This window comes from Dicentrarchus labrax, unplaced genomic scaffold (genome assembly GCF_905237075.1).
Source record: "Dicentrarchus labrax unplaced genomic scaffold, dlabrax2021, whole genome shotgun sequence".
Lineage (NCBI taxonomy): Eukaryota > Metazoa > Chordata > Actinopteri > Moronidae > Dicentrarchus > Dicentrarchus labrax.
The window spans coordinates 7,152,740-7,177,172 of record NW_026136714.1 but is presented as its reverse complement, the minus strand read 5'-3'; the positions used below and the strand labels follow the sequence as shown (position 1 = coordinate 7,177,172).

General features: G+C 40.9%; 2 protein-coding genes across 4 annotated transcripts in view; one reads left to right on the top strand and one right to left on the bottom strand.

Annotated features, from left to right (window-relative positions):
- slf1 (SMC5-SMC6 complex localization factor 1) overlaps positions 1-4,546 on the bottom strand; it is a 31,947-nt gene extending 27,401 nt beyond the window's left edge. For both annotated transcript variants that reach the window (XM_051423740.1, XM_051423741.1), the window contains exons 1-8: positions 4,312-4,546; positions 3,760-3,870; positions 2,052-2,130; positions 1,700-1,925; positions 1,434-1,587; positions 1,078-1,206; positions 852-917; positions 197-343 (exon numbers count right to left, since the gene is read on the bottom strand). In XM_051423740.1, the coding sequence (XP_051279700.1) occupies positions 197-343; positions 852-917; positions 1,078-1,206; positions 1,434-1,587; positions 1,700-1,925; positions 2,052-2,130; positions 3,760-3,870; positions 4,312-4,458 (1,059 nt within the window). In that variant the 5' untranslated portion in view covers positions 4,459-4,546. The remainder of the gene's footprint in view (positions 1-196; positions 344-851; positions 918-1,077; positions 1,207-1,433; positions 1,588-1,699; positions 1,926-2,051; positions 2,131-3,759; positions 3,871-4,311) is intronic.
- Positions 4,547-4,819: 273 nt separating this feature from the next.
- kiaa0825 (KIAA0825 ortholog) overlaps positions 4,820-24,433 on the top strand; it is a 124,066-nt gene continuing 104,452 nt past the window's right edge. For both annotated transcript variants that reach the window (XM_051423727.1, XM_051423728.1), the window contains exons 1-6: positions 4,820-5,200; positions 9,601-9,753; positions 17,149-17,317; positions 17,771-17,956; positions 18,524-18,709; positions 18,886-19,210. In XM_051423727.1, coding sequence (XP_051279687.1) covers positions 9,623-9,753; positions 17,149-17,317; positions 17,771-17,956; positions 18,524-18,709; positions 18,886-19,210 — 997 coding nt within the window. In that variant the 5' untranslated portion in view covers positions 4,820-5,200; positions 9,601-9,622. The remainder of the gene's footprint in view (positions 5,201-9,600; positions 9,754-17,148; positions 17,318-17,770; positions 17,957-18,523; positions 18,710-18,885; positions 19,211-24,433) is intronic.

The window sequence follows — 24,433 nt, the reverse complement described above, 5'->3', positions numbered from 1 at the left end:
TTTGAGTGGTTCGGATATTCTGATGTACAGTAAGAATGTCAAGTTACAGTTTAGTGATCCAAAAATATTCTACCAACTACTACTAGAATTCAAAAAAATGTATGTATATAATGAGACAGGTTACACTTTCATGCAGCCCCTGAGGCTCATGCAGTAGCAGGTGGGAATTTTTACAGTCAGGTAATTCTGGTCCTACCTGCTGTGCGTACTCTAAGAGGGAGACCAGGTACGGCGCTGGTGGCAGCAGGCCAGGGAACACTGCACTTCTGATTGAGTCCAAGGCTTCAATGAAGAGCCCACACTCTATCATGCTACCAACATTGCTGAAGTCTGTTTCTGTTGCCTGGAGGAATAAAAGAACAATGATGAAACGTAAGAGGTATATGGAAAAGAGGAGAAAACACTGCAGTCAAAGAGATGGACGGTCGAATGAGGAGAAAAAAGGAAGGGCAGGAGGGTAATGGAAATGGGAAGTGGATGGGCATCAAAAGTTCCTGGAGGTCATTTCTGACAGACTGTTACTGGCAAATAGCATATGGATTCAGAAAGTACAAAATGGAAATACCCGAGCACTTATAATAGCAATCTGATGGAGATCCACTTGGGTAAGGTATGGACAGGACAGAGGAGAGTATTGTTAATAGGTCTGCCAATCAAAACTCTCAGATTAGCTGACAGTGGTGGTTAAATTGGTGACCTACGTATGATGCGCCCTTGCTCTAGATGTCACTTTCCATTGAAATGTATGACATAAAAGGAAATTGAATGACCTGATCTTCTTGATGAAACATAGTTATTTTAGAGATGTACAGTAGCGATCAGGGATTTGTGGGGGATGTACGCACGTCTACCTGGGACTGTGGACGGTACGGGTCGTGGTAACCCAGAAATTCAAGGAAGCACAGTCTGGGCCGGCCCTACAGGAAAAGACCCCATTAGCAATGTCAAATACATACAACACAGCCACAAAAGTTCATTCAAGTGAACAGAATGTAAACCAACAAAAAGCGTCTACAGTGATGACTAGAAACTACGCTTCAGTGCTTCTCTGCAACAAACAAACAAACACACACACACCTCCTGTTTGATGACATAGTCCCTGAGCTCTGTCTCCAGCTTAGAGAAATCAACATCAACAAAATTGGCCTTCTTCGTCTCAGCTGGATGATCATCCGTTATGTTGAACTTCATATCCACACACTTGCTCTGCCAAAGAAAAAATAAAGGTGGACAGTTCAAAACTTTTAAACTAAATTTCTAAAGCCAGTATTCCTAAATTTAAAAATAAAGCTTTTATATAAATTGTTTAGTCATAGGTTTGAGCAATCAGAAGCATTTGGTACTGACTGCACATATAACTGACACAGCACCACCACCACCACCACCGATAATCAATTAAGACCATATCTTTTGCATAAATTACTCAGACTTACCCCAAAGAGGTGCTGGACAATGTGGCTTACAGGGTAGCAAGGAGCATTGTGGGATATTGAGTCTTCTGTGATGGGTTTAGCCATGACATGAGTAATAGAGGCATGAGAAGGAGGAGGGTAGGGGTATACTTTGGCCCTGCCTGCTTTTAGGAGCCTAGGAAAGATCAAAGTCAATTCAGTATCATATCACATGCAACAGTTTATTCATACATTACGTGGATGGGTTGTTGTGATTGGTGGTAAAATATCTTTGTGGGACTCCTCACCGTTTGAACATGGCCCTGCGGGTTGGCTCTTGGACCATGAGGAGAACCCTCCAGCCCTGGAAGGCCCCTGTTAGCTTCCCACGGGCCACCTTCTCCCTCCACTGCCTGACAGGGTAGAAGGCAGACGTGCTACATGTGGAAATAGCAACTTCATAGGGTCCCTCTGCAAGCCAGGAACCATTCTTAACACTGTCCAGCACATAGTCGGGAGTCACAACCCACTTTCCTGTTGGAGGAGGAAGCAAACGAAAGGGAGAACAGTTGTGATGTGTCAGTCTTGGGACTTTAAAAAAAGGAAATCAGCTGTAAAGTGAAGTGAACCATCATCAATATAATAATCATCATCACTGACCTGCAGCACAGGCCGCCAAAAACTTCTCACTGGATAAAACCTGAGGGATTATGAGATGAGTGCTGCCGTGCTGATAGACCTACAAAATGATCACTGCATCAGTCTACGGACATGTACAGGAACACACAATAACAAATGGCATACAAACCTACAAGATTATCTTTAATCTTGTAGGTGGGGCTTGGTTATATGGTTAAAAATAAAATAAAAACAATCCAACTGATGCTCTTTGAAAAGAATTGTGTTCCACTAGTATGTATTATTTGAAGCAAAACTCTTGTGCGTCACATAAAATTAACAATTGAAAGTTGCTTGAAATCATTTATTAGAATAACAGAATTTTGTATAAAATAACACAATGAGTCTATAAATAATATCAAATTGTCTCCTAATCTCACTCGTAGGCCAGTCCCGATAATTACGTTATCGACTTAACGTGCAATACAGACAGTATGTAATTATCTGCTGTCACAATATTGACTTATCGCATGATATATGGACAGGATCTTGATCATTTTTGCAGGACCTAATTTCACATTCCAGTTTCAATGTCTGAATATTCTTAAGAATTAAAAGTTCATTGCTGTTTGAATACTAACCTTTTCAAAGGTTTTTTCTGTAATAACACATAAGAGAAAGATGATACCAGTAATACAGTAAAACCATATCAGCAGTAGAGTCTGTAATCACACATAACTATCATATAGGTTGTGAAATCAACAGTAGTAAATCAGTTGAAAACCTCCAAAGAACATACGTACATCGACAGAGAGAGGAACTGCTGTCAACCAGAGGGAACATTTTCCAACAAAACAAAGGACCACAGTATTTTGTGCCTATGCAGGACAATTAACTAAAGATCTATGAATCATATGATAATGGTAGTCCCTGTGAATGAACAGAGTTCAGCGCCACTGTCTGTGATTTACTTATTCATTTACAATTGGCAATAGAATTACATTCCTTAACATGAAGTGGCTGCCATATGAATTAAAAGAAGACTGAAAGCCTTGTGGCATGAAACCACATTTAGGCCCGAAGGCGCGCTATTAGCAAGACAACCACCCTAGGGCTCCGTGTAGTTGTTGTTGTATAACGTTACTAATCCCACAACGGGGAAATTCCCTTGTCACAGCAGCATGTACGTGAAATAAATAAATACAGATATAAAAAAAACTATGGTAAAGTGGTAAAGCTATAGTATGGTGGTCATTTGAAAAACATAAACTACGACATTGATCAGGTGTTGTAGAGTCTGACAGCGGCAGGGATGAAAGACCTGCGGAACCTCTACTTCTTACACCGTGAGTGTAACAGTCTGCTGCTGAAGGAGCTATTCAGGGACCACACAGTGTCATGTAGGGGGTAATATATAAACTTAACGCCTGCCTGTGGTCAAACAAGATTCAGTCGCTGGATTTCTTGATCAACAGTACATTAATTGGACTCAGCTTTGATTTTTGTTAGTGAACATGTTATTCTTTTCATTTGCTGGTTTATCACAATGCGAGGAGTTGCTTGGATTCCTTTACGTGGGTTAGGGTACGTTGCTGGTGAGACTGGCAGTTGTTTAATTTGTTTGACATCTCATAGACTGAATAACTATCAATAAATCAGAAAAAAGTAAATTAAGCTGTAAGCTGTAGCCTATAGGTTAAAGTGCATTTGCCATTTTCCCTAAAATGTATGTTGAGGGATCTGTACTCACTGAGCCACCTATGTACTTTCCACCCAGCTGCTGGATTCCATGGACCAGAACTCTCTTCTTCTCTTGGATCTTGATCCCAGAGATCTGGAAAACAGGCGTGAAGCTTGCCATCTTGACGAGAAAATTGCAGTAGAGACAGAATGCGGGTTAATATGCAAGTTATATCTTGAGCATTGACTGTATATGTAGGTCTTGGGTGAACTCCTGCAACTCACTGAGGAACACAGTCTTGCATTTCTTGTTTGACAACATGACTTGGATTGCTTTCAATTAACTGTTGGCAAAAAACTGGAAGGGGCGCTTTTGCATTGTTTGAACTACACAACATGATACTTTGTGTTGTTTGGGAATTTCACTTGACTAAGCCAGTTAATTACACAGTCTGGGCTCAGGCTACTTAAAAACAAAACAATATGGATGTGCAACTTATTGGAATATGAATTGCTTTTTTTATGACATTGTATCTTTACAGTATTATAACCTACACTGCCTCTTGCACATTCATCAGCATTGCAATTCACAGCTGACTGATGTCCAGATTATTTCTCATACCACAGAGGATGACTCCTTGTCCTCCCAGTTACGTACAGGCGCGCCAAAACACTGACGCTGACATCGACGTCCAACAGCGTGAGCAGTGCTTTGTACCAATATTTGGCTGCTTCTTCCAAAAATATGCTCAACTTCGCGAACAGGCATAAATGCCAACTTTCCTCATTAGCATTAATAAACGCTCAATAGGTATAACATCCGTACGTGAGTTCACCGCCCAACTACCATGCCTTGACAGCTTGACGGCATAACTATGTGGGGAGGGGAGTTACGCCACATAGTAATATGTTTTGGACTCATGCGCAACGTTAAAACGACTATATCTTCGATGGATAAGACTTAAAAGGCTATTAAAATATAAGTCATACAAGATGTTTTCTACTATTCAAAAAACACGTATATTTCTGTCACAAAAGACTACTTTACACCCCCACTCGGTTTGCCAGTTGGAATATTCCATCGAGCGGAAGTTTTCATAGATCTACTTCCAGGTTGTTGTCACGGACGCTTTCTGTCCCCGGAAATAACCAAAATAACTGGATATCCTACAGCACTGATTGATTAACGGGGATATCTGATCGATCGACAACAAGGTTTTGATTGTGACAGAGGGACATCTCATGAAATCGCTCGGCCGCTTACGGCTTCGATTTACGTTCAGTGACAGCGATTGATAAGCCTTCCATCACAGTGACTTAATGAATACGTGGTGACATATGTGCCGTTGAATTATCTTGTTTTGACCGTTTTCTTACATCTACAAGAAAGCAGTCGTAGACACATGTCAGTAATAAGTGACAGCATATGGCGCTGGTCAGAGTTCCCCTGCCTGTAATGGATTAACACTGAGTGATTGAGCAAACGGGAGACGAATAGGAGTTCGCAAAAGGTAAGATACAACAAATTACACGTGTTGCCGCTCAGTAAGTAAGTAACACAGAATCAGTCCAGGTGTTTGTGTTACATTGGTGGCCCTGTGAATCCACCACATGCTGTAAAAACATACAAACTGGCAATGTCAGCGAGTGCAGGTGCAGTGCTTTGCTATGCAGGGATCAGCTGCGGTGATCTAATGGGTTTGTATGCGTCTGATCACATGGCCAAACACCATGACATGGATGTCAACAGCTCTTATAGCCCAGGGTGGCCTGACATTTGACATGTGTTGCCAAAGCACAATTACTATAATAATAATAATAATAATAATAATATAATAATAATAATAATAATAATAATAATAATATTAAAGAACAAAATTGACAAAAACAATGTGAATACAAATAGTGAAAAAAAAATAGATAAATGAAATGGAATAATATGTATATACAGTATAAGTAATCGAGTTATTATTCAATCAAATCAAGTAATTAAACTAAAACTGACAAATAAAACAAACAAGCAATCAAACAAATGAAGAATGATGATCGAAACTATAGAAACAAAAATAATAACACCAATAACAAAAAACCATTGAAAAAATATTATAATTATAATATTAATTAAAATTTAAAAAATAAGTCAATAAAGAGTTTTTTTCTAATGTAAGGAAAAACTAATTTTTATTTATATATTTGGAACATGAGTTGAGGAAGTGTAGCTCTGTTTCTACCCGTCCTCTGTCACACTGGGAGGAGAGTCTCTCCTTCCCTGTAAGCCAGCTCTGTTTATTTCTCTCTCTCTCTCTCTCTCTCTCTCTCTCTCTCTCTCTCTCTCTCTCTCTCTCTCTCTCTCTCTGTCTGTCTTTCTCTCATCTATGTGTTATGGTTAACACCAAATACACTACAAGTATTGAAATATTCAAATGAGCAATGAGAAACGTTATCAAGCCCTCGTGCAGAAGTGTCTTTAGTTTAGAATTGATATTCAGTTAATCATTAACTGAGTAATCATTTAAGTCAGGGGTCTCAAACTCAAATTGGCTTGGGGCCACCGTTGGTATTGTCATCACATAGGAGGACCACTTCAGTGTTCATGTACTACAAGAAAGTACAATATTCTCAAGATATTAACATTAATAATGTCATACTTAGCAAAAAACAGGCCCAGAAATGGAAGAGTCCATTAATTTAAGTCATAAGTGAAACAAAAATACCAAATATTTGCTGGGTCAACTTTCTCAAATGTGATGATTTGCCACATTTTTCTGATTAATACTATTGACAGTTTTGGTTTTATGCCAAATGCCACCATAAAAGCAAATGAAAGTCAACAGCTTTGACTATATGAAGATGTGTTGCATTAATCTATTAACATATATTTGTTGTTAATACTAGAAAGATTTAAATGTTACCAAATGAGAATCTAATTTATTTTTTAGCTCCAGTGTTGAAATGATAGATGAATAGAATGATGATGATAGTTGACAGTTTATTATCCGTTGATATCAGAAACAATTGACATAATCAGCTGATAAACATAAAAGTCATAGATGAAGAAAAAACACCAAATATTCACTTACTCCAGTTTGTCAGATGTGATGATTTTATGCTTTCCTTTCTTTTATTCTGCATTAATGGAATACCTTTGCATTGTAGGCCGCTGGTTGGACAATACAAGAAGTTAATTGATTTCACTCAAGGGACTGATCTGAAATGGGGCGTTTTCCGCTATTACCTGAGAATTCTCAGACCATCACTTATGAGAGATTTATTCATAATACAAATACTTGTTAGTTGCAGCACTATACAGTTTACAATGTATTGATATATTTACTTTGTAAGTGATCATTTTTCATTACCTGTGCAGTTATCAAATACAACCATGCAACCTTTATGTGGTTGATGTGTGTCATTTCCCCCAAAGTGCATGTGTAGGATTAGAGTATTTAAGGTTACTTAAATCATGACAGTTGGGACGCAGTAAGCTACACAATATGAACTACTCCATTGTGACAATATTGTTTTGTTTTCCAATAGTTGTAATTGACTCATTGCTCAGGGTACTTTAATACTGTTGAATGATGATGATAATTCCACTAAACAGCAATGACAAGTAATATCAGGATTAAGTCATGTATTATTCATTCCCTCAGTGTAGGCTAATCACATAGGCATTAGTTGTGATGATGCCAAGTTGTTGCACTGCAATTTCAGGAACAGTCTTACAAAACATACTTTAAGAAGCTGTTATGTCCACTTATTTCCCTGTAGTAAAGAAAGGAGGTGACCAATATATTTTAACAAGATTAGTGCCTCCTAAATTGAGCTGAACTATCACTATATCAAATCTGACGAGACTAAAGCCCATCACTAAACATACAGGACTTATTGTAAAGAAGAAAATCATTCAAAAGCAGTACAGTGCAGCAGGACTACATGGTTTAACAGTAACCGTGAAGCCAGGCTCCCCCCTGGGCATGCATGAGATAGCTTTCAGCAGTGTTGTGATCTTACAATATTCACCTATTTAATTTATTATGTTTCCTTTACAGCCGACTGTTAGGTACCCCCTTTAAAATAATGTTGACTTTAACTTGACATGCTCTAAGTGGCTTTAAAGCGGCAGCCTGGGGGACGTGCTGCTAAATATTTCAGGACAAACTCATTACTGTAAATGGGCCTGTGTGTTAGCCTAGCTGGGGTAGACAGGCAGCAGCAAGAGAGATAGGACAGTGATGTGTGTGAGTGTGTGAGTATGTGTGTGAGTGTGTGTGTTTCTTCCCCTGTTCTAATAGCTGTGGAGCCAATGTCTCAGGCAGGCAGCGTCTCAGCGCCTGGCCCAGTTGTCCCTGCTGCAACACTGTGAAACACACAGGAGCTCCTCCAACATCTGCTTTTTAAAGAGCTAATGACAAGACAATGGAGACCAGATGATTTAAAGTCTAGTACTAATGAGGCCCTGTGTGCTGCTTGGAGAATCCTGACACACTCACACTTACATGTACACACTCATGCTTAAGATAACAGATGATATGTTGGCAGACCAGGAGGTAGACACCCAGCAGACATACAGTGTACACATTCAGACCTTCAGTCCATCTGTTTGTCTGTCTTTCATACACATAAAGAGAAGTATGGTGTTGTAGATGGCATGGTTATAAACAGATACTATTCAAAATCACATGCACACACACTGTCTGGCCCATATAATTACAATGTTGAGTTCCTAATCCATGGATTTAAAATCTTCTTCCCTTTTAGCAATGTCTGCTGTATAGACCCCTTCTCAGACAGTGGCGCAGAGGGAGCGTGATGATGAGGGGAAACAGTAAGAGAGAAGAAGAGAGGGAGAAATAATAAAGGACAAGCTTAACTGGTGAGGCTGTCAGCGAAGGAAAATAATATTTGTCCAGCTGGACAGGCCTCCCTTTGTGCAGGCTAAATGAATGTTGAGCTTCCTGTCTGCCCTGTCAGGGAGAGTGGCATAGACTGTATGCAGCAGCGAAGAAGCGGAGTGCGGGGAGCTGTTTGGAGTTTGACAGGGATTATTAAAATCAGAGCAGATGACGAGGAAAGGGGCGAGAGGCGGAGTGTGAGAAAGCCAAATTGACACAGACACTCTCCATTACCTTCCACTTGACTTGCGTTGATGACAATGTTGATATGAGACCCAGCAACGCAGCACCGGCGTGGGATTGGCTGTTAGCATGAGCGTTAAGCACCATAGGGTAGGGGGGTGGCCCTCAGTTCTGGCAGAGACGTAAGGAGATGAGATGTTTATTTAAAGCCTCGACTGAAGAGCATCTCACCTCATTGTTTATTTATTTGGTCTTTTTTTTTTTTTTTTTTTGCTGTGTTAACTCACTGTAGTGTCAGTAGGTGGAAGTGGTTAGAGGCTGAGGCAATGCATTTTGATCAGGGGGTACTCTTTCTCTAAATGACTTTCTGAGGAAAGTGGAGGGGAGCTGGAAGAAACTGTTTTTGTTGATGATAAGCTTCCCTTTTTTCAGGTGTTTCAGGTGCAATTGATTTGTGCCTCCTAATAAGACTCCTGTTGGAGGAAATTTCAAATTATTGTAGACCACATGAGTGTGTGTGTGTGTGTGTGTGTGTGTGTGTGTGTGTGTGTGTGTGTGTGTGTGTGTGTGTGTGTGTGTGTGTGTGTGTGTGTGTGTGTGTGTGTGTGTGTGTGTGTGTGTGTCCAGAATATGCATGTGTGTTCAGTTTCTTGACAGACAGCTGTGATAATACAACACTTCAGATGTCTGTTATTTGGTGTCATCCTAAATTGTTGATTTAATCCTGACACCAGTGCTGTCTTTCCCATTATTTTGTTTTATGAACTGGTACATGTCACATGTAGCGTTTCTAATGTTATACAGTAGAGTCAACTCTCTGTTTGTCTCTCCAGTTCCTTTTCCCTGCAGAGCAGTATGGATTGGCCGGAGGATTTTCCTGAAGACCATGCCTTTGTGGAGCTGCTGGTTCCAGGGGTTTCCAGTGAGCTGGACTTTGAACAGCTCCAAAAAGACACAGAGGAGAAACTCACTCTCAATGCCAACAGGTCAGTCAGATTAGCAAAAGCATCGATTTAAAATTATTATTATTATTTTTTTTACTTATTACACATTTTTAAAGTTATACCCCTTTTATTTGAATTTGCCCACTATTACTTTTACTTGCTTTCAGCACTTTTGACGTTTAAACTTTATAATAAAGCCAGCCAATGAAGTACTGTCCCAGCTGACAAAAACACCCCAAATAAGAAGACACAGACATGACAGAAAAGTTTTAGAAGCAGCCTATTTTTGAGGGATTATCCCCTGGTGAGGCCTTCCATTTTACTGTGCATCGCAGGTGAATGACAGGAAGTGTAGCACAATATAATGTACAATTTATTACAAGAACACAACACTGGTACAATTAAATGAATGTTAAACAGTAACTTTTGACAAAACATTTGCTTCATGTTCACTTTAAGGTTTATATTACTTCTCAGAAAATTCTACTTCTGTGGAAGTTGTCGTTCATAGTGTACAAAGATTAGGTGCAAAAAATGGCTTACTCTCAACAACTGGGAAAACAAGCTCAGATTTTTTTATGCTGACTATGTGCAGACACTAGCAGAAATAATTTTAAAGAGAGGAGCGACCTGCATGACTGACAGATTTAAAAAAAACAACAACCCAGTAATATTGTTTACACTGGCAGCAGTGTTCCAGTGGTAGAAATATGAAATCATGATTAAAAGCTGAAAGACTGCATCCATATTTTTGTTGGTCTGTTTTACTTTTTCTGCTACTCTATCCTTCTCCTTATCAACGTGGAGTGATAATATTGCAGACTTAATCAAAGAGTGAATGGTAAATTGTTAATATGAGTGTCAGATTAAAAAAAAATCCTTGCCTCTGAAAATGACTGCTATCAAAAACATCAATGAACCTTTCATTTAAAATAAAGGGATTTGTTTTAACTAAAAAGAATCCCTAATTTCAGTTGTGTCTGTTTCCTTAGTTGAAGTAGAAACCCGGTTAACCTGGTTAACAGGTTTCAGATTTTTTGGCCCTGTGCACAGATGCCTTACAGAACATTTACTTGATAATGCAGATAAGACAGACATGTGAAGCATCAATGTGGCAGAAGTGTGGAGGAATGAAAGGAAAGATCATTACTGTGTGTTCTTCGATCTGAAATGTAGTAATTAAATCGAAAGCCTGATTACAACTGACTCCGAAACTAAAATAAATAAGTCATTTTTCACAGCTGAACAGCCTGTTTGTAAAATTCAGACACATTTGCACAGTAGGAAAAAAGTGTGAGCTGACAATGACTATCCTTTCACTGTGCAGTCAGAAATGTGCAAAAAATAAAAGAGTTTTCCATTTCATAAACAACTAATACACTGAAAATATACATGCCTTGGATCAAACGCATAGTAGCACATTGGGAGAACGAGTTACCTTGGGTTTTAGACTAACCACTTAATTGCAGTAAATATGTTGTCTTATTCAGCCTGATTTATCCTCAATAATCTTGTTTGTCATGTGCATATAAACGTTGTCTGTGTTGATTTAATTTGAGATTATTGTATTGAGATTCATAAAGAGGCCATGATCAAACTTAAAGAATAATCTTACAATGTTCCCAACATTTAGGGTCAAGTATTTAATAACATAAACCAAAAGAAGAATCTTTCTTGGTGGTTAAATTGTATTGTACTTAATTACTGGAACAAACTTTAATTAGATTTTTTTTTACCTGAGCACTGTCATTGAAGACTGAAATATAGAAGTCTGTCAATGGTGGTAGATGGACGTAGTTGGGGAGCGCAAATAGATTGATAAAGAGAGAGTCGGGGGGAGAGAAGAAAAAGAGAAATCTATATTTCAGGTCTTTTATCGTTTGTGGCGTTGTGAGGCTGAGGGCAGATGATGAAGGACAGGCTAAATGTAGCAAGTGAACAAAGCCTCACTCTGGCACCATTAGTGTCTGGGACTCATCCCTTCGTCACTCTCTCCCTCTATCTCCCTCCCCTTCTCTCTCTTTCTTTCCTACCTCCTTCTAAATGGGAACATAATAATTGAAGATTCCACATCTTGAAACGAAAACCCTTGGGTAGGTAATTCAAGGCTTATTACCGAAGGCCGGGCCATTTTTCTGCTTTCTAAGCATTAAAGGGTTATTTTGTGTTCCTGCAGATGGGAGAGGGATAACCATTATGAGAACAAAGCGTCCAGATAATGGAGAATGGGGCTAAAAATAAGGCAATCCTCCTCTCGCCGTGGGGGACCACTGGTCAGTGTCTGTTCGGCAGCAGCTAACTTCCTCCCAGACTACTTCAGAACAGCCCTTTTACTGTCGGGACACATCCAGGCAAACAAAATCTTGCAAGGCCTCTTTTTCGCTGCAACTGGGGTGGGCTGCAGACATATACACACCCACACACACATCCAGAGCTCACTCACCTGCTGCCTAATTGACTTATCAGTGTCTGGGACAAATTACGGAAGTGGAGGAGAGGAAAGGGAAGCCGAGAGATGGAGGAGACAGAGCTGCACACACCCGTGAAGGACTTCAGCCTGTTTATGGGTCAAAGTGACTGGCCTGCTCCCAGTACTCAGATGTCAGAGATTTGCCTAAGAGCTGCTCCCTAATTGCAGGAGATTAAGATAGGCTGACAACGGAGCTGCCTTCCCCAAATTGAAATGCTGTAATCCATCAGTTTTCATCAGATGGGACAGTGGCGCGGTGCAGAGTTGGGTGGAGAGTGGGGCCGGGGAGTGGTGGGCCACCAGGAAAAGACCTCTAATGAAGTGTCAGCACAGGCCTGGACACTGCAGACAGGCCTCTAGTTTCACACTGGCAAGGAAAATGGCTCTCACTAGTCGCCTGCCAATCTTGATCAGGGTACAATTCTTTTAAATTTGATTCTGTGTGTGTGTGTGTGTGTGTGTGTGTGTGTGTGTGTGTGTGTGTGTGTGTGTGTGTGTGTGTGTGTGTGTGTGTGTGTGTGTGTGCTTCTGATAATCAGGATTTTGCGTATGTGTACAAGGAGGCGGACTTGAAAGCCTGCCACAGTGAAATATCGTGCAAGGTTCCTTTTCATTGAACAAAAATACTGATCTGTAGTCCTTGCAGTATGTAGTTGATTTTGTGTTTAGCTGTGCGTGACACGTGTGTTAAGTTAGTATATCAGCTGTATCGGTTCTCCGGTATCATTGGCTGGGCTGGGTGGCTGGGGGGCTGAGGGCTGAGGGCACTAAGTGGGCGACAGGCTGGGCCAGGACGGGATCTGTTTTCAGCCTGTTCATTCAAGCCCATTCACTCCTTTTCCCCTTGCAGAATGGGGCCCTTTGATGGAGGAGATATTTAGTTCTCAGGCGACTGGTTTGGCACTGACTGGAGCTGGGGCTTATTTGAAAGGGATCTTCCTGCCCCCGTTGCCTCCAACCCCCCACCTCCTGTAGGCGAGCGGAGGGGAGCAGAGCGCGACAGACAGACAGCCCCACAGCAGCCCACCCACACTAAATTAATTCTGACAAGGAACTTAAGATAACGTCAAAGCGCTGACTAATCGCGGGATTGGGTTTCTGTAAGTCAGGGAGCTGTGAAATGTGCCATCATATCTAATAAAAGACCTCCGGTTGTTCCCTTTCTCTCTCAGCGGTGGTGAAGGTTGGGGGGAGCACGGTTGCGGTGTCGACTGTCAAGCTAGACCGGTCTGAAAAACAATTAGATTTCACTTCAGCAGTGAAAGTGCAAGTGTGTGTGTGTGTGTGTGTGTGTGTGTGTGTGTGTGTGTGTGTGTGTGTGTGTGTGTGTGTGTGTGTGTGTGTGTGTGTGTGTGTCAGTTAGGGTAAGATGATTGACATGTTTGTCAAGAGGCCTAAAGAATCCTTTCCTCCCAGTTTCCTCAGCCTCTTTTCTCATTCTCCAGGTCTTTTGTTGAGTTCTGCTCCTGCGTTTTTGCCATTACGGGTTTGTCCATTGTCGTCTTTACACAGAAAGTTGAATGGTTTTATTTTCTGTGACTCCTCTGTTTTCTACACAGTTTTACCTTCCTCTTCTCTCATTCTCTCTCTGTCTCTTTCCTCTGCGTCTGAGCTGCTGGCAGTGGAAGTCATCAGGTTCGGAGCTAATCCTGGCAAGTTGATTAGGCTGCAGGTAGCTTTTACACCGGCGGGCAAAAGGTCGCAACATTGTAGGGAGCTGGATGGACTTCTTGACACAGACCATCCACATTGACTTTATAACTTACAGCACAAGGCCCTAAGGAGGGGTAATTGAAAGGCGAGAGTAAAGAAAAGAAAATTAGGAAAGTAAGAGTTTTGAGGAGAGAGGAAAGAAAGAGGAGAAGTAGTGAGAGAGAAACTGTGCAGGCAAGGCTTGAAAATATATCTGAGAGGCAAGTGCTGTTGCTGTAGCCATTAGAGTACATTGTTTTGTTGAGTGAAGGCAAGAGTGAGATGATGGGGAGTGGAAGTAGAGAAAGAGTATGAAGCCTAAAAGCCATTCTCCTTCCTGTCTTAGTCTATAGCTTCATATGGGTTTCAAGTCAACAATCTAATTTTGTCGTGTCCACATATGGCAAAATTGAGTCCTGGAGACTCCTTTTACACTTCACAGAGTCCCAGGCTATCAGGGTGGATGTCCTAGAAAGCTTAATCTGACCTCAATTCTGTTATCAAACCAAGTAACAAGAGAAAAGCCACCCAGTTCCTATCTACAGTGCAGTTTACTTACGATTTCTGCTTTTAATGAACTTTAGAGAGTCGGTGAAAAGTGTGCTACAGATGGAAGCCCATTTGAAACCTGCTGTCTGTGTGAAGTCCTGGGGTGGAGCCCAGAACGAACATCCATGTTTATGACGTACTATAAACACATACAGTGCTCTGTGCTACCATTTAATCTACGGCGAAGTTTAATTGCAAGACATGGGTTATGACAGAAATCTATGGTAAAAATTAAATTTAGCACATTTCTTATTTTTGCATTTATTCTCACATATGTGTTTCTTCTCTTTATATTTTGCCTACCCTGAGAGGCTTTCTTTAAGCGGAAAGAGGTTTTGTTATTTTTAAGTATATTGTATTCAGAACTACATTTTCAGAAAGTCATTGTTATATTCTCCTTAGAGAAAGCAAAGTCAGAGGTCGCACAAACAAACCAGCATCTGAACAGTCCTTTGTGTTCTTTAAAGTGGTGTCTATTAATTTTACACACGGTGCCGTCATACTGGTTATGCTTTGACCTTGCTGCAGATGTGTTGTACAGCTAGTGAGCTTTTGGGCAAGCATAGTCACTCACATAATTGTCACAAGTTAGGGCAATATCTTTCCAATACTATGTTTAGCTCAGTAATACAGCAACACACACACACACACACACACACACACACACACACACACACACACACACACACACAAGGCAAGGTGAACATGAAAATCTGATAAAGGCCTATACTTTAATGAATGGTTTGATAGTTCTGTGTAACAAATACTGCCTGGAATTGAATGACTCCAAACACAAAAACACACCTACTTTATAATCAAGGTTTCTGTCTGTCAGCAAGTTGGTGTCAAGAGAATAAAGTGAGATGCATCATCTGGCCTGCCTAAAGAAGAAGAAGAAGAAGAAGAGAGAGGAAGAGATAGTTAAAGGGAGAGAGAATGATAGTGTTCAACCTAGAGGATAGCGGTTTGTAACAGTCTATAACATTTTATCCCCTTGCGTTTTTCCCCTCTGAAACGAAAGTGTGTCAGATTGAACGGTTATTTAATGTGTTGCCATTGTAAGACATCTGGATGCGTTCATGGCCCAGGAGCAGGCAGGAGGCAGTTTATAGACCTGCGGTAGGGGATGAGCTGTCTGATGGGGAAATGGCACTTTGGCTCTGTACCATGTAAGCTCACACACACACACACACACACACACACACACACACACACACACACACACACACACATTCACACATAGTTTGGAAGTTTGAAAGACTAGAAGATAATGTAGATCTGCAATTAATCAATATATTGATTATGTATTTGAATATGTGCTGCTCATTACATGTTCCCAGAGAATTAATTTTGACACTGAATCTTTCAGTTTGGTTAGTATAAACTCGTATGAGGCTGTAACAGTCATGAGTTTGATGCAGTTCTTATGACAAGGTGTACTTGTATTTTTCCAGTTCCTTGATATTTATACATTTTCTTGATTTTCTTGTCTTAATTGATTTTTGGTAATCAAATCGATTGTCTCATCTCTTCAACCCTACTTTTACTGTATGCACCAGAACATACAGCACATATATTAAGACAAAGAAACACACAGTCACACATGAACACAACGTCATAACATGTTTAATTATGCAGGTATGTAGGCCTACACACACACACACACACACACACACACATACTTACACACTGCCTTACATGGCCAAATATATATGCATTGATTTGCATGGAAATGACTAAACATGTCGAGCCCAAAGATGTCATTTCTAATCTGTCATATTAAAGGAGAAACGGAATAGCTGATGCAGTCTGTTAAAATCAAAAGAGCTGTGTTTGTGTGTGTGTGTGTGTGTGTGTGTGTGTGTGTGTGTGTGTGTGTGTGTGTGTGTGTGTGTGTGTGTGTGTGTGTGTGTGTGTGTGTGTGTGTGTGTGTGTGTGTGTGTGTGTCAAGGGGAAGTAAGACGTGAGACGGCAAGAAGTGTCTGCCTCAGATGCCTGCCGATGCCTGTAACGCAACTTCACACCAGATGCTTAGCACACACTCACACACTGATATATGGATGTCTGTGTTCATTACTGTTGATGCGTCTGTATCTGTCTTCTCACTGTACGGACACTGAATGAGAGTGAGCGAGAACCGAATGTGATGTGGTGTGTAGATCCATGTGCATCTTTAACATGGTGTCTATGTGTTTATGTGAGTGGTTTGTGTATTGTCCCTGTGTGTTTGTGGTGCAGCAGCAGTGTCTCCATTTGGGCATGTCTGAATAACTGCAGTGTACTTAATCTCCCAACCGTCTCCTTTCAAAATGAAGACACTGTCCCAGCAGATCTTGACAGTCAAACACTTTTTCCAATCACGACTGGATAAGGGAGTAGTTTAGATTAACAGGAACAGCTGTGTGCTGGTAAATGTGACATGTAGGAGAATATCAGATGGACCCAATCAAACCAGTCAAAAGGTAAAAGCGGTACATTTTTAACAAGAAATACTGAAAATATTGAAACTAAATTTGGTTTAAAATGCCATCTTTCTGCGTAGTTTGCTCCTTTCTGTTGGTGTCAGAATTAAACAAAAGCAGAATAAAGAATTAAAATTTTGGGGGGATTTTCTTCCTCATTTCCCAAGTTAACATTTATTTTGCTGAGTGCTTTAGTCTTGTACTCTGAGCTTGGTGATGTATACTTAAGCTCAGACTTACACAATATTTCTCCCTTTCTCTCAGCATTGAACAGCAGCTAAAGGAGCTCCAGGCCAAAATGGGTGACTGCAGGACAGGAGATCGTCCACCAAGCCCTTCAGAGTGCCTGCAGTGGTTCAACCTCAGAATGCACAACAGTTTCAGGCCTGTTACCACAGGACATCAAGAGCTCATGGACTTCTTCAGAGCTTTGGTAATTCATCAGGGTCATGATGACACTGACTGACTGACTGACTGACTGACTGACTGACTGATGATGATGATGATGATGATGATGATGATGATAATAATAATCATAAAATTAGTGCTATTTATTTTAAATATTGCACAGATTTTTTCTAAAATAAGAAATCTAGAAGACAACCAATAACCGATGGTGGTATAGTTGATCATAATGATTTTATCAATATCCACTGATGAGAGTCTCAATTTTCCACTTAATTGCAGAGATATTTTGTTATTAACATTTAGCTGTTGAACTGCAGCCTTGTTTATTAACAAGACCTCCAGATGCAAGAAGACAGCCCTGTACTATGCAATTTGGCTGCAACATATTCTGACTTGTAGGGTCCGTTCTGCACTGCTGTGATGTGGCTAATGAAATCCAGTGATATTAACATCTCCATTCCCCCCCTGTTACGCTCAGCAACAATACCTGAAGTCTGAAGCGGAGGGGAAAGAGGAGGTGACACTGCATCTACTCCTGAATGTGTCTTCCCAGTGTGGTGTCTGCTTTCCTTGTACCCCTTCTTCTTCCTCCTCTCTTCCTTCTCAACTGACCGCTTCCTTCAGCCATTTGGTACATACAGTCAGAGATGACGCTTCATTAGAGGTAATATTCCTTGAGATTGATTCATTCAATTTGATGATTACTTACTATATTTAATTAGTTAATGATCACTTATGGGATAGGTTAAACATTTTTTAAGCTGGTCTTAAAACAATACTCACACATCCATATGTGCATTGAAAGCATTGTTGGTAATTCGAATTATTTGTCCTCTATGCTGCGCACAAATAGATCATTTTCTAAGGCATTTTCAATATAAGTAATGGGGGACAGTCCTAAAAAAGTATTCAAAACTTTACATCGGAGGAAAAACAGTACGGAGAGGATAGACAATTAAAGCAACCCACTGATAAATATAAATAAATTAAAATAAACATATTGGCATGTGAGTGTTGTTTTAAGACAGATTTAAAAATGTGAACATATCCTTTAATCTAATGCATATTTCAGCAGTTGAGTGTTTGCCAAAAAGAAAGATATACTATCCTACTTAGGCTATACTATACCTTAATAATGGCACTGATCACTACAAAAGATTCTTATACCCTCTCAAGGTGTTGTTGTTGATTATTAGTGTATTTTTGCACTTAATTTTATTTTTTCCTTAAGATCCAGGAGGCGTGGGATGATGTGCGTCTCCAGCTGCGCCGCCACCTGCTGGACCGGCTGTCTTCCCGCAGTCCACAGCATCCTGGACCCAGACATATTTCCACCCTGTCCATCCCTGAACGCGTCCGCTGTCTGCAACAGCTGTTCTTTCTTTACCCTGAGTCTGAGGTGCTCACACATTACCAGGTGCGATAAAATGATATGAAAATGATGAAACGACGAAAAATCATTTTCTGCATGAATAATATTCCTATTTGAATTAAATTACATTTTTTATCCACATAGTGAACTTGATGTAATAAAATTACACAGTAGTATACAAATTATTTCACAGTAATATTATTTCGATTTGAATTATCCAGGGTCTGAGAAGCCAATCGGTGCTGGATCTTCTGTTCTCTGCCTTGAGCTCAAGCCCAGGCGGTGAGACTGGTTTTGACAGACTGGCTGTTGGCTTCCGCTCTGTGGTCCCAGCTCTGACCCAAGCCCTCACAGAAGAGCTCCATGTCCTTTCAAGACTAGCAGAACCGCACGCCATCTTAGGTTTCCTAAATGCGGCCTACCTCAGCACTGTGGCCCGAGAACTGGCCTCCATGATGGAGAGAGAATCTGAGACGGCCCTGAGAGACAACACCACGCTCAGCAGCAAGCTCAAGAAATATTCAGCCAGGTCCCGGGCAACCGTAGGTAAGTGGCTCTTAAAACTGTTTTTAGATCTGCTAGCTATTTTACTCGTTCTGCTCATTCTGTTTTCTTTTCTCTCTCTCCTAGTCCTAGTTAGTAGTCCAGTTTATTCAGATGTGCCTTACAGCTGTTTTTTCCTTCCTTGCCTTATTTCCTCCTGCTTCTTATTGTAACCCAGTAAAGGCTAACGATTTTCTCTCTCCCTCCTCTTCATTTTTTATTTTTCTGTTACTTTCCAGCTATAGTGTGTTGTGATCTGAGCCAGAGTCAAGGCCTCTGTAAGAGATTTTCAGTAACTGCTGTTCCCATTGTAATTGCTTTCTGTTTACTGCCCTCTTTCCTGTCTGCCTCACTTTCCTCTTTACCAACAAAGAGAGATGAGCAGCATTCCCAGAGCCAAAGCTGCATTTAAAACTACTTCTAAACACTATTTACCACATAGTTGACTATGACTGTAATGAGCTCTGATGCCAAGAAATGTCCATGCCATATCTTTCCACAGTGCATTTAAGCCACAGTTAATTCACTTCACCTCAAACCTAATGCAATATGGCATCTTGGAAAATTTTAATTGTGTTGATAAATGTATTGTCCTGTTAACAGGATTTTCATTAAAAAATAAATAAAGTCTATTAAAGCATACCAAGGGCAGAACAGCACCTTCACATGACCTTGTGACCTTACAGAGGACAAGTGAAATTAAACCTTCCTCAATCATGAGAGAACAGCAAGGGGTTGAGAAAGAGTTGGTGTAACAGTAATAGCAGGGTTCAGCATTCTCTCGACCTATGTAACACACAGCGTGGTGGATATTTGAGAGAAGAAAATATGAAGTACTTTTAATACTTAAATAAATGCAGAATGTGTCACTGTGTTGGGACAGGCAGTGATGTTATTCACTGAGACAAGAGAGGAGCACAGTCCTTCACAAGCTGTGTCACTTTTGATACTTAATTCCCCCCATATTCTCTTTGTTTGTTTCATATTGGCCTATTTACGGCTTGCTGAGGGTAAAGATTCACAATGAAAAAAATGTAAAGTGTGTGAGCCATTGTTTACTTTTTCAAAAATGGTGCACATGTCAGCTTCCCTGTGGAACGAGGAGAAGAGTGCTTTTACATCTGCCATTCTTCGATAAACACACCACCAGTCTTGCGTCTTTTCTCCCTCTCTTCCCTCCCTCCATCTTTCTCTTTCCATCTCCCTCTCTGTTTTTTACTTTCCCTCTCCTTAAATGTGAGATGAGAGGAGGCAGCCAGGATAATTGGCCATGCGTCAGTTGGGCTGTTTGATCACGTAACGCGGCGGAGGCTACACACCTACGTGCCGCTCAACAAACCGTCAAATGTAGCACCGGAGGCAGAACACGGCTCCAAAGGGAGCGGGGGACCCGTGCTGTGTAATGATGGTAAAATGGAGCAGTTTTGCCTGTGCTGGTTTTACGTGTGTGTGTGTGTGTGTGTGTGTGTGTGTGTGTGTGTGTGTGTGTGTGTGTGTGTGTGTGTGTGTGTGTGTGTGTGTGTGTGTGTGTGTGTGTGTGTGTGTGTGTGTTTGACAATCAGCTGCAACACAGCTTTGAGGGCTACAACTGGGATTACATTTTTGTTGTTCATGTTTTAAGTCCCCCCCCAAAAAGCTCAAGAACCCACATATCCGCCACCCAAATGCCCGTGGCTCCTTAAGAGCCAAAGCTTGAACATTAATGCATAATCTGCTTTCACACTTTACTGTCTATACTGTATGCTACGCCCATAATTGTCAAGACAATTATGACAGTGCTAAAAAAAAAAAAAAGTGATTCTATTTTCATAAGCATCCAATGACTCCTTAGATCTCTCCCTCCTTCCCCGCTGTGTTATTGTTTATTTCTGCAGTAGAGGCAGGCGGTAGGTATATTTTGATAAGAGCCATGCCTGGGAGACTGTGCAGGCTCCCAGGGGAGCAGTGCTGTCTGTAGCATCAGCCACTGTCAAACCACTGAACCATTTAACAGCGTTCACAGTGAGATCTGCTTCCTCTTTTAACCCCACCGACTCAAAGGCAGGCTCTGACATTGTACCTAGACAGATGTGAAGGGTCTCAGCCCTCTTTTTTCTTCACCCCCCTTTCCTTTATTCTATCTCTCCAGTGTCCGCTTCCTCTCCCTTTTTCTTTTTTTTTGTCTTTTCCTATTTTCCTGTAGTTTTCCAAGTGTAATGGGGTGAGCAGTGAGACTGAGGAGTGTACTAGACAGGTTGGCTGGTCAGGAACAATAAAGGCTTTAAACCTTACTAACACACCTCACTGAGTCTGCAAGCAAGTGGGTGGGCCAAGTCTGCAAGTGCATGTCACTGTGTGTGTGTGTGTGTGTGTGTGTGTGTGTGTGTGTGTGTGTGTGTGTGTGTGTGTGTGTGTGTGTGTGTGTGTGTGTGTGTGTGTGTGTGTGTGTGTGTGTGTTTGCTATATTTTGCCAATATAACACAAATACTGTAATATATATTTTAGAGATATGGTGGGATAAAGGTTCATCCAATCATCCAAATTCTCTAACTTTATGATTTCCCACTTAAATATTCCTTCCAAGAGATGCACCTGACACCCGTGCAGAAACACCAACACTACTAAAACCATTTTCTGTTGTTAAGTTTTACTGAGTTTTTAGCTTTTATTTTTCGCCTTGATGTGTGCATGTGCATTTTCAATCACCTTTAAGCATGTGTCATGTGAGCATGTCTGCCCAACTGTTTTTGATTGGATACTAGTTTGTGTGTGCACACTAATTACTGTCTTACTTAGAAAACTGTGTGATCAAGAGTCATTTAATACCTTCCCTTTTAAAATGCATCATTAAATTTCCATATGGTATCAGTTAATTTCATTTGTATGCATAGGAGAACCGTGTTTTTGTGAAACATCAAAAGCCTTTCATTCCAACTCCTCTGCATACACATATACAATTTATTCCTTAACAATCGACCACAAGAGTGAAGCCGAGGTTGTGAAATTCTGTTCAAACACTATGCAACCCCATTTTGATAGCACTGATTTGAATTCCACTTCCACTAATTTCCCTATATGACGATGATGGCAGCTCCCTATAGATAAAAAGAACTGAGTTAGAACATGTATAGCAAGCACATTCACCCTCACCGCTACCAGCCCCCCTCGCCCTCTATGCCTCTTTGAACTTTCTCAGAGAAAGCATAGCAGTCTATTCAGCAGGGAGAGAGGTTCTGTAGTGACGCGAGATAGCTAGACTGCGGCTCTGACTGGCATTGGAGGTGCTTGTGGGGATTGAGGCTACTTGGGAATGGCGTTTGTTAATATTTATTAAGAGCAGCTCCTCACTAGATCATATCTCTGCCTGAGTTTATACACACTGCCAGCCAGGGATGTGCACCTGCATGCTGTCATGTAATTATGGGCTAGGTAGGGGGTTTGTGTGTGTGTGTGTCTGAGTACATTTGGGCATGTGTGTTTGCATGATGCTTCCAGTTTATAGATTATCTTTTTTCATGCCGCTCTCTTCCTGTCCTGACGTCAATGAAATGGCCTTGTTTAAGACAGTTAGAGCAACTGGTTGTTTACTAATCTTAATGAGAAGAGCTGGGTCTTTACTCTCTGGTTGTGTTTATGTGTGAGGGTGTGTCAGTGTTCATTTTCTCTAAATCATGGCTCCAGTGAAATCACAGAGAAGAATATGTTTCATGGCCCTTGAGAATGTGTATTATGCTCGCCATTTATTTTTTCCCCATTTCCTCCGAGTGGTCACAATGGCTTTTGTGTATCACTCTTGAAAAGCTCAAGGATATGAACATTTTCCTGGCACCTTCTATTGAGAAAGCACAGACAAAAATGGCTGGCTTATTGAGAGCAGCCAGCACTTCATGATGAAGAGTCAGTGTGATTGGCCGAGGGCTTGAAAACAATAATGTGAACAAGGGCACTAAATAAGTGGGTTTTAATGAAATGCTCCCATCAAGACAAGGTACAAGGTTGATTTATTTATCATCATCCTACAACACAGGGTTGTATAACAAAATGCAAGTTGTAGTGCCTTTATGCAACTCGGGAAAAAAATAAAAACATCATTTTTATTCTTATTTATCCATTCGAACAATGTATGAATAAATAAGTAAAAAGTTATATATATATATATATCCATCAATATTAAACAAATATATATATATATAAACTGTATATATATCAGCTCCCATGATGTAGACAGGGATGTGTGCCTTTGCCTCTTTTTTTTCTATAATCAACAATCAAGCTCATTGGTTTTGTTGACGTTGAGCAGGTTTTCTCTCTGTGCACCACCCTGCAAGATTGTTGATTTCCCGATATGATTCTCCTTATTGTTTGAAATCTGGCTGATGATGGTGGTGTTATCTGCAATATTCACAACAGAGTTCGCTCCATGTTGGATGCAGTCAAGGGTGTTCAGCGTGAACAGCAGCGGGCTGAACACACAGCCCTGGGGTGCTCTGGTGTTGAGCATTAGAGTAGGGGAGGTGTGACAATCCGAACTGCCTGGGGTCTGTTTGTAAGGAAGTCCGATTGCCTGACACATATCTTTAGTGTTGTTGGTGTTGAGGTCTCTCTCCAGTCTCTGATGATGTCTCCGCTTTCCGTTTCCTTGTCACTCGACCGTTCCTGACCGAAAAGGCAGCTTTTTTTTGGCTCTTGGGCATAGCCCTCTCCTCTCCATTTATCCAGGCTTTCTTGTCCCCCCCTTTCCTGTCTATCTTCGGCTGTCACTGTACAAATAAAGACAGGCAAATAAAGAGCCCCACTAAAAAAAAGTGGTAAGTGCTTCCATAATAAAGGCAAAAAATAACAAATTAAAACATAAATGTAGCAAAGTTAAAGGGAGCTACTAGCCACCGCATCTGCATGTGCCACCATCACCATGGTAACAATAGGCAAAACATTCTGCCGTGGTTTCCATTCCAGGCTGATCGGTTTAACTACGTGGAGGAAGCCAGATAAATCTTAACCTCTATCTGACTGTCACTGCAAAGAAAACCAGAAACAAAGACAAACACAGAGGAGTTTAGAAAAACAAACATCAAGCAGAGGGAAGTATCCCTGCTTCTCTCTCACCACCAAGAACACCACCATCACCACTAACGCCTCCTTCTTCAGAAGGCAACTTAATTGAGATATCAAATATTGCTACTTTCCCCTTCTGTGAAGGGCAGGTGACCCCTGCTGTGGCCTGGTTGGACAGCACCCAGGGAAAGG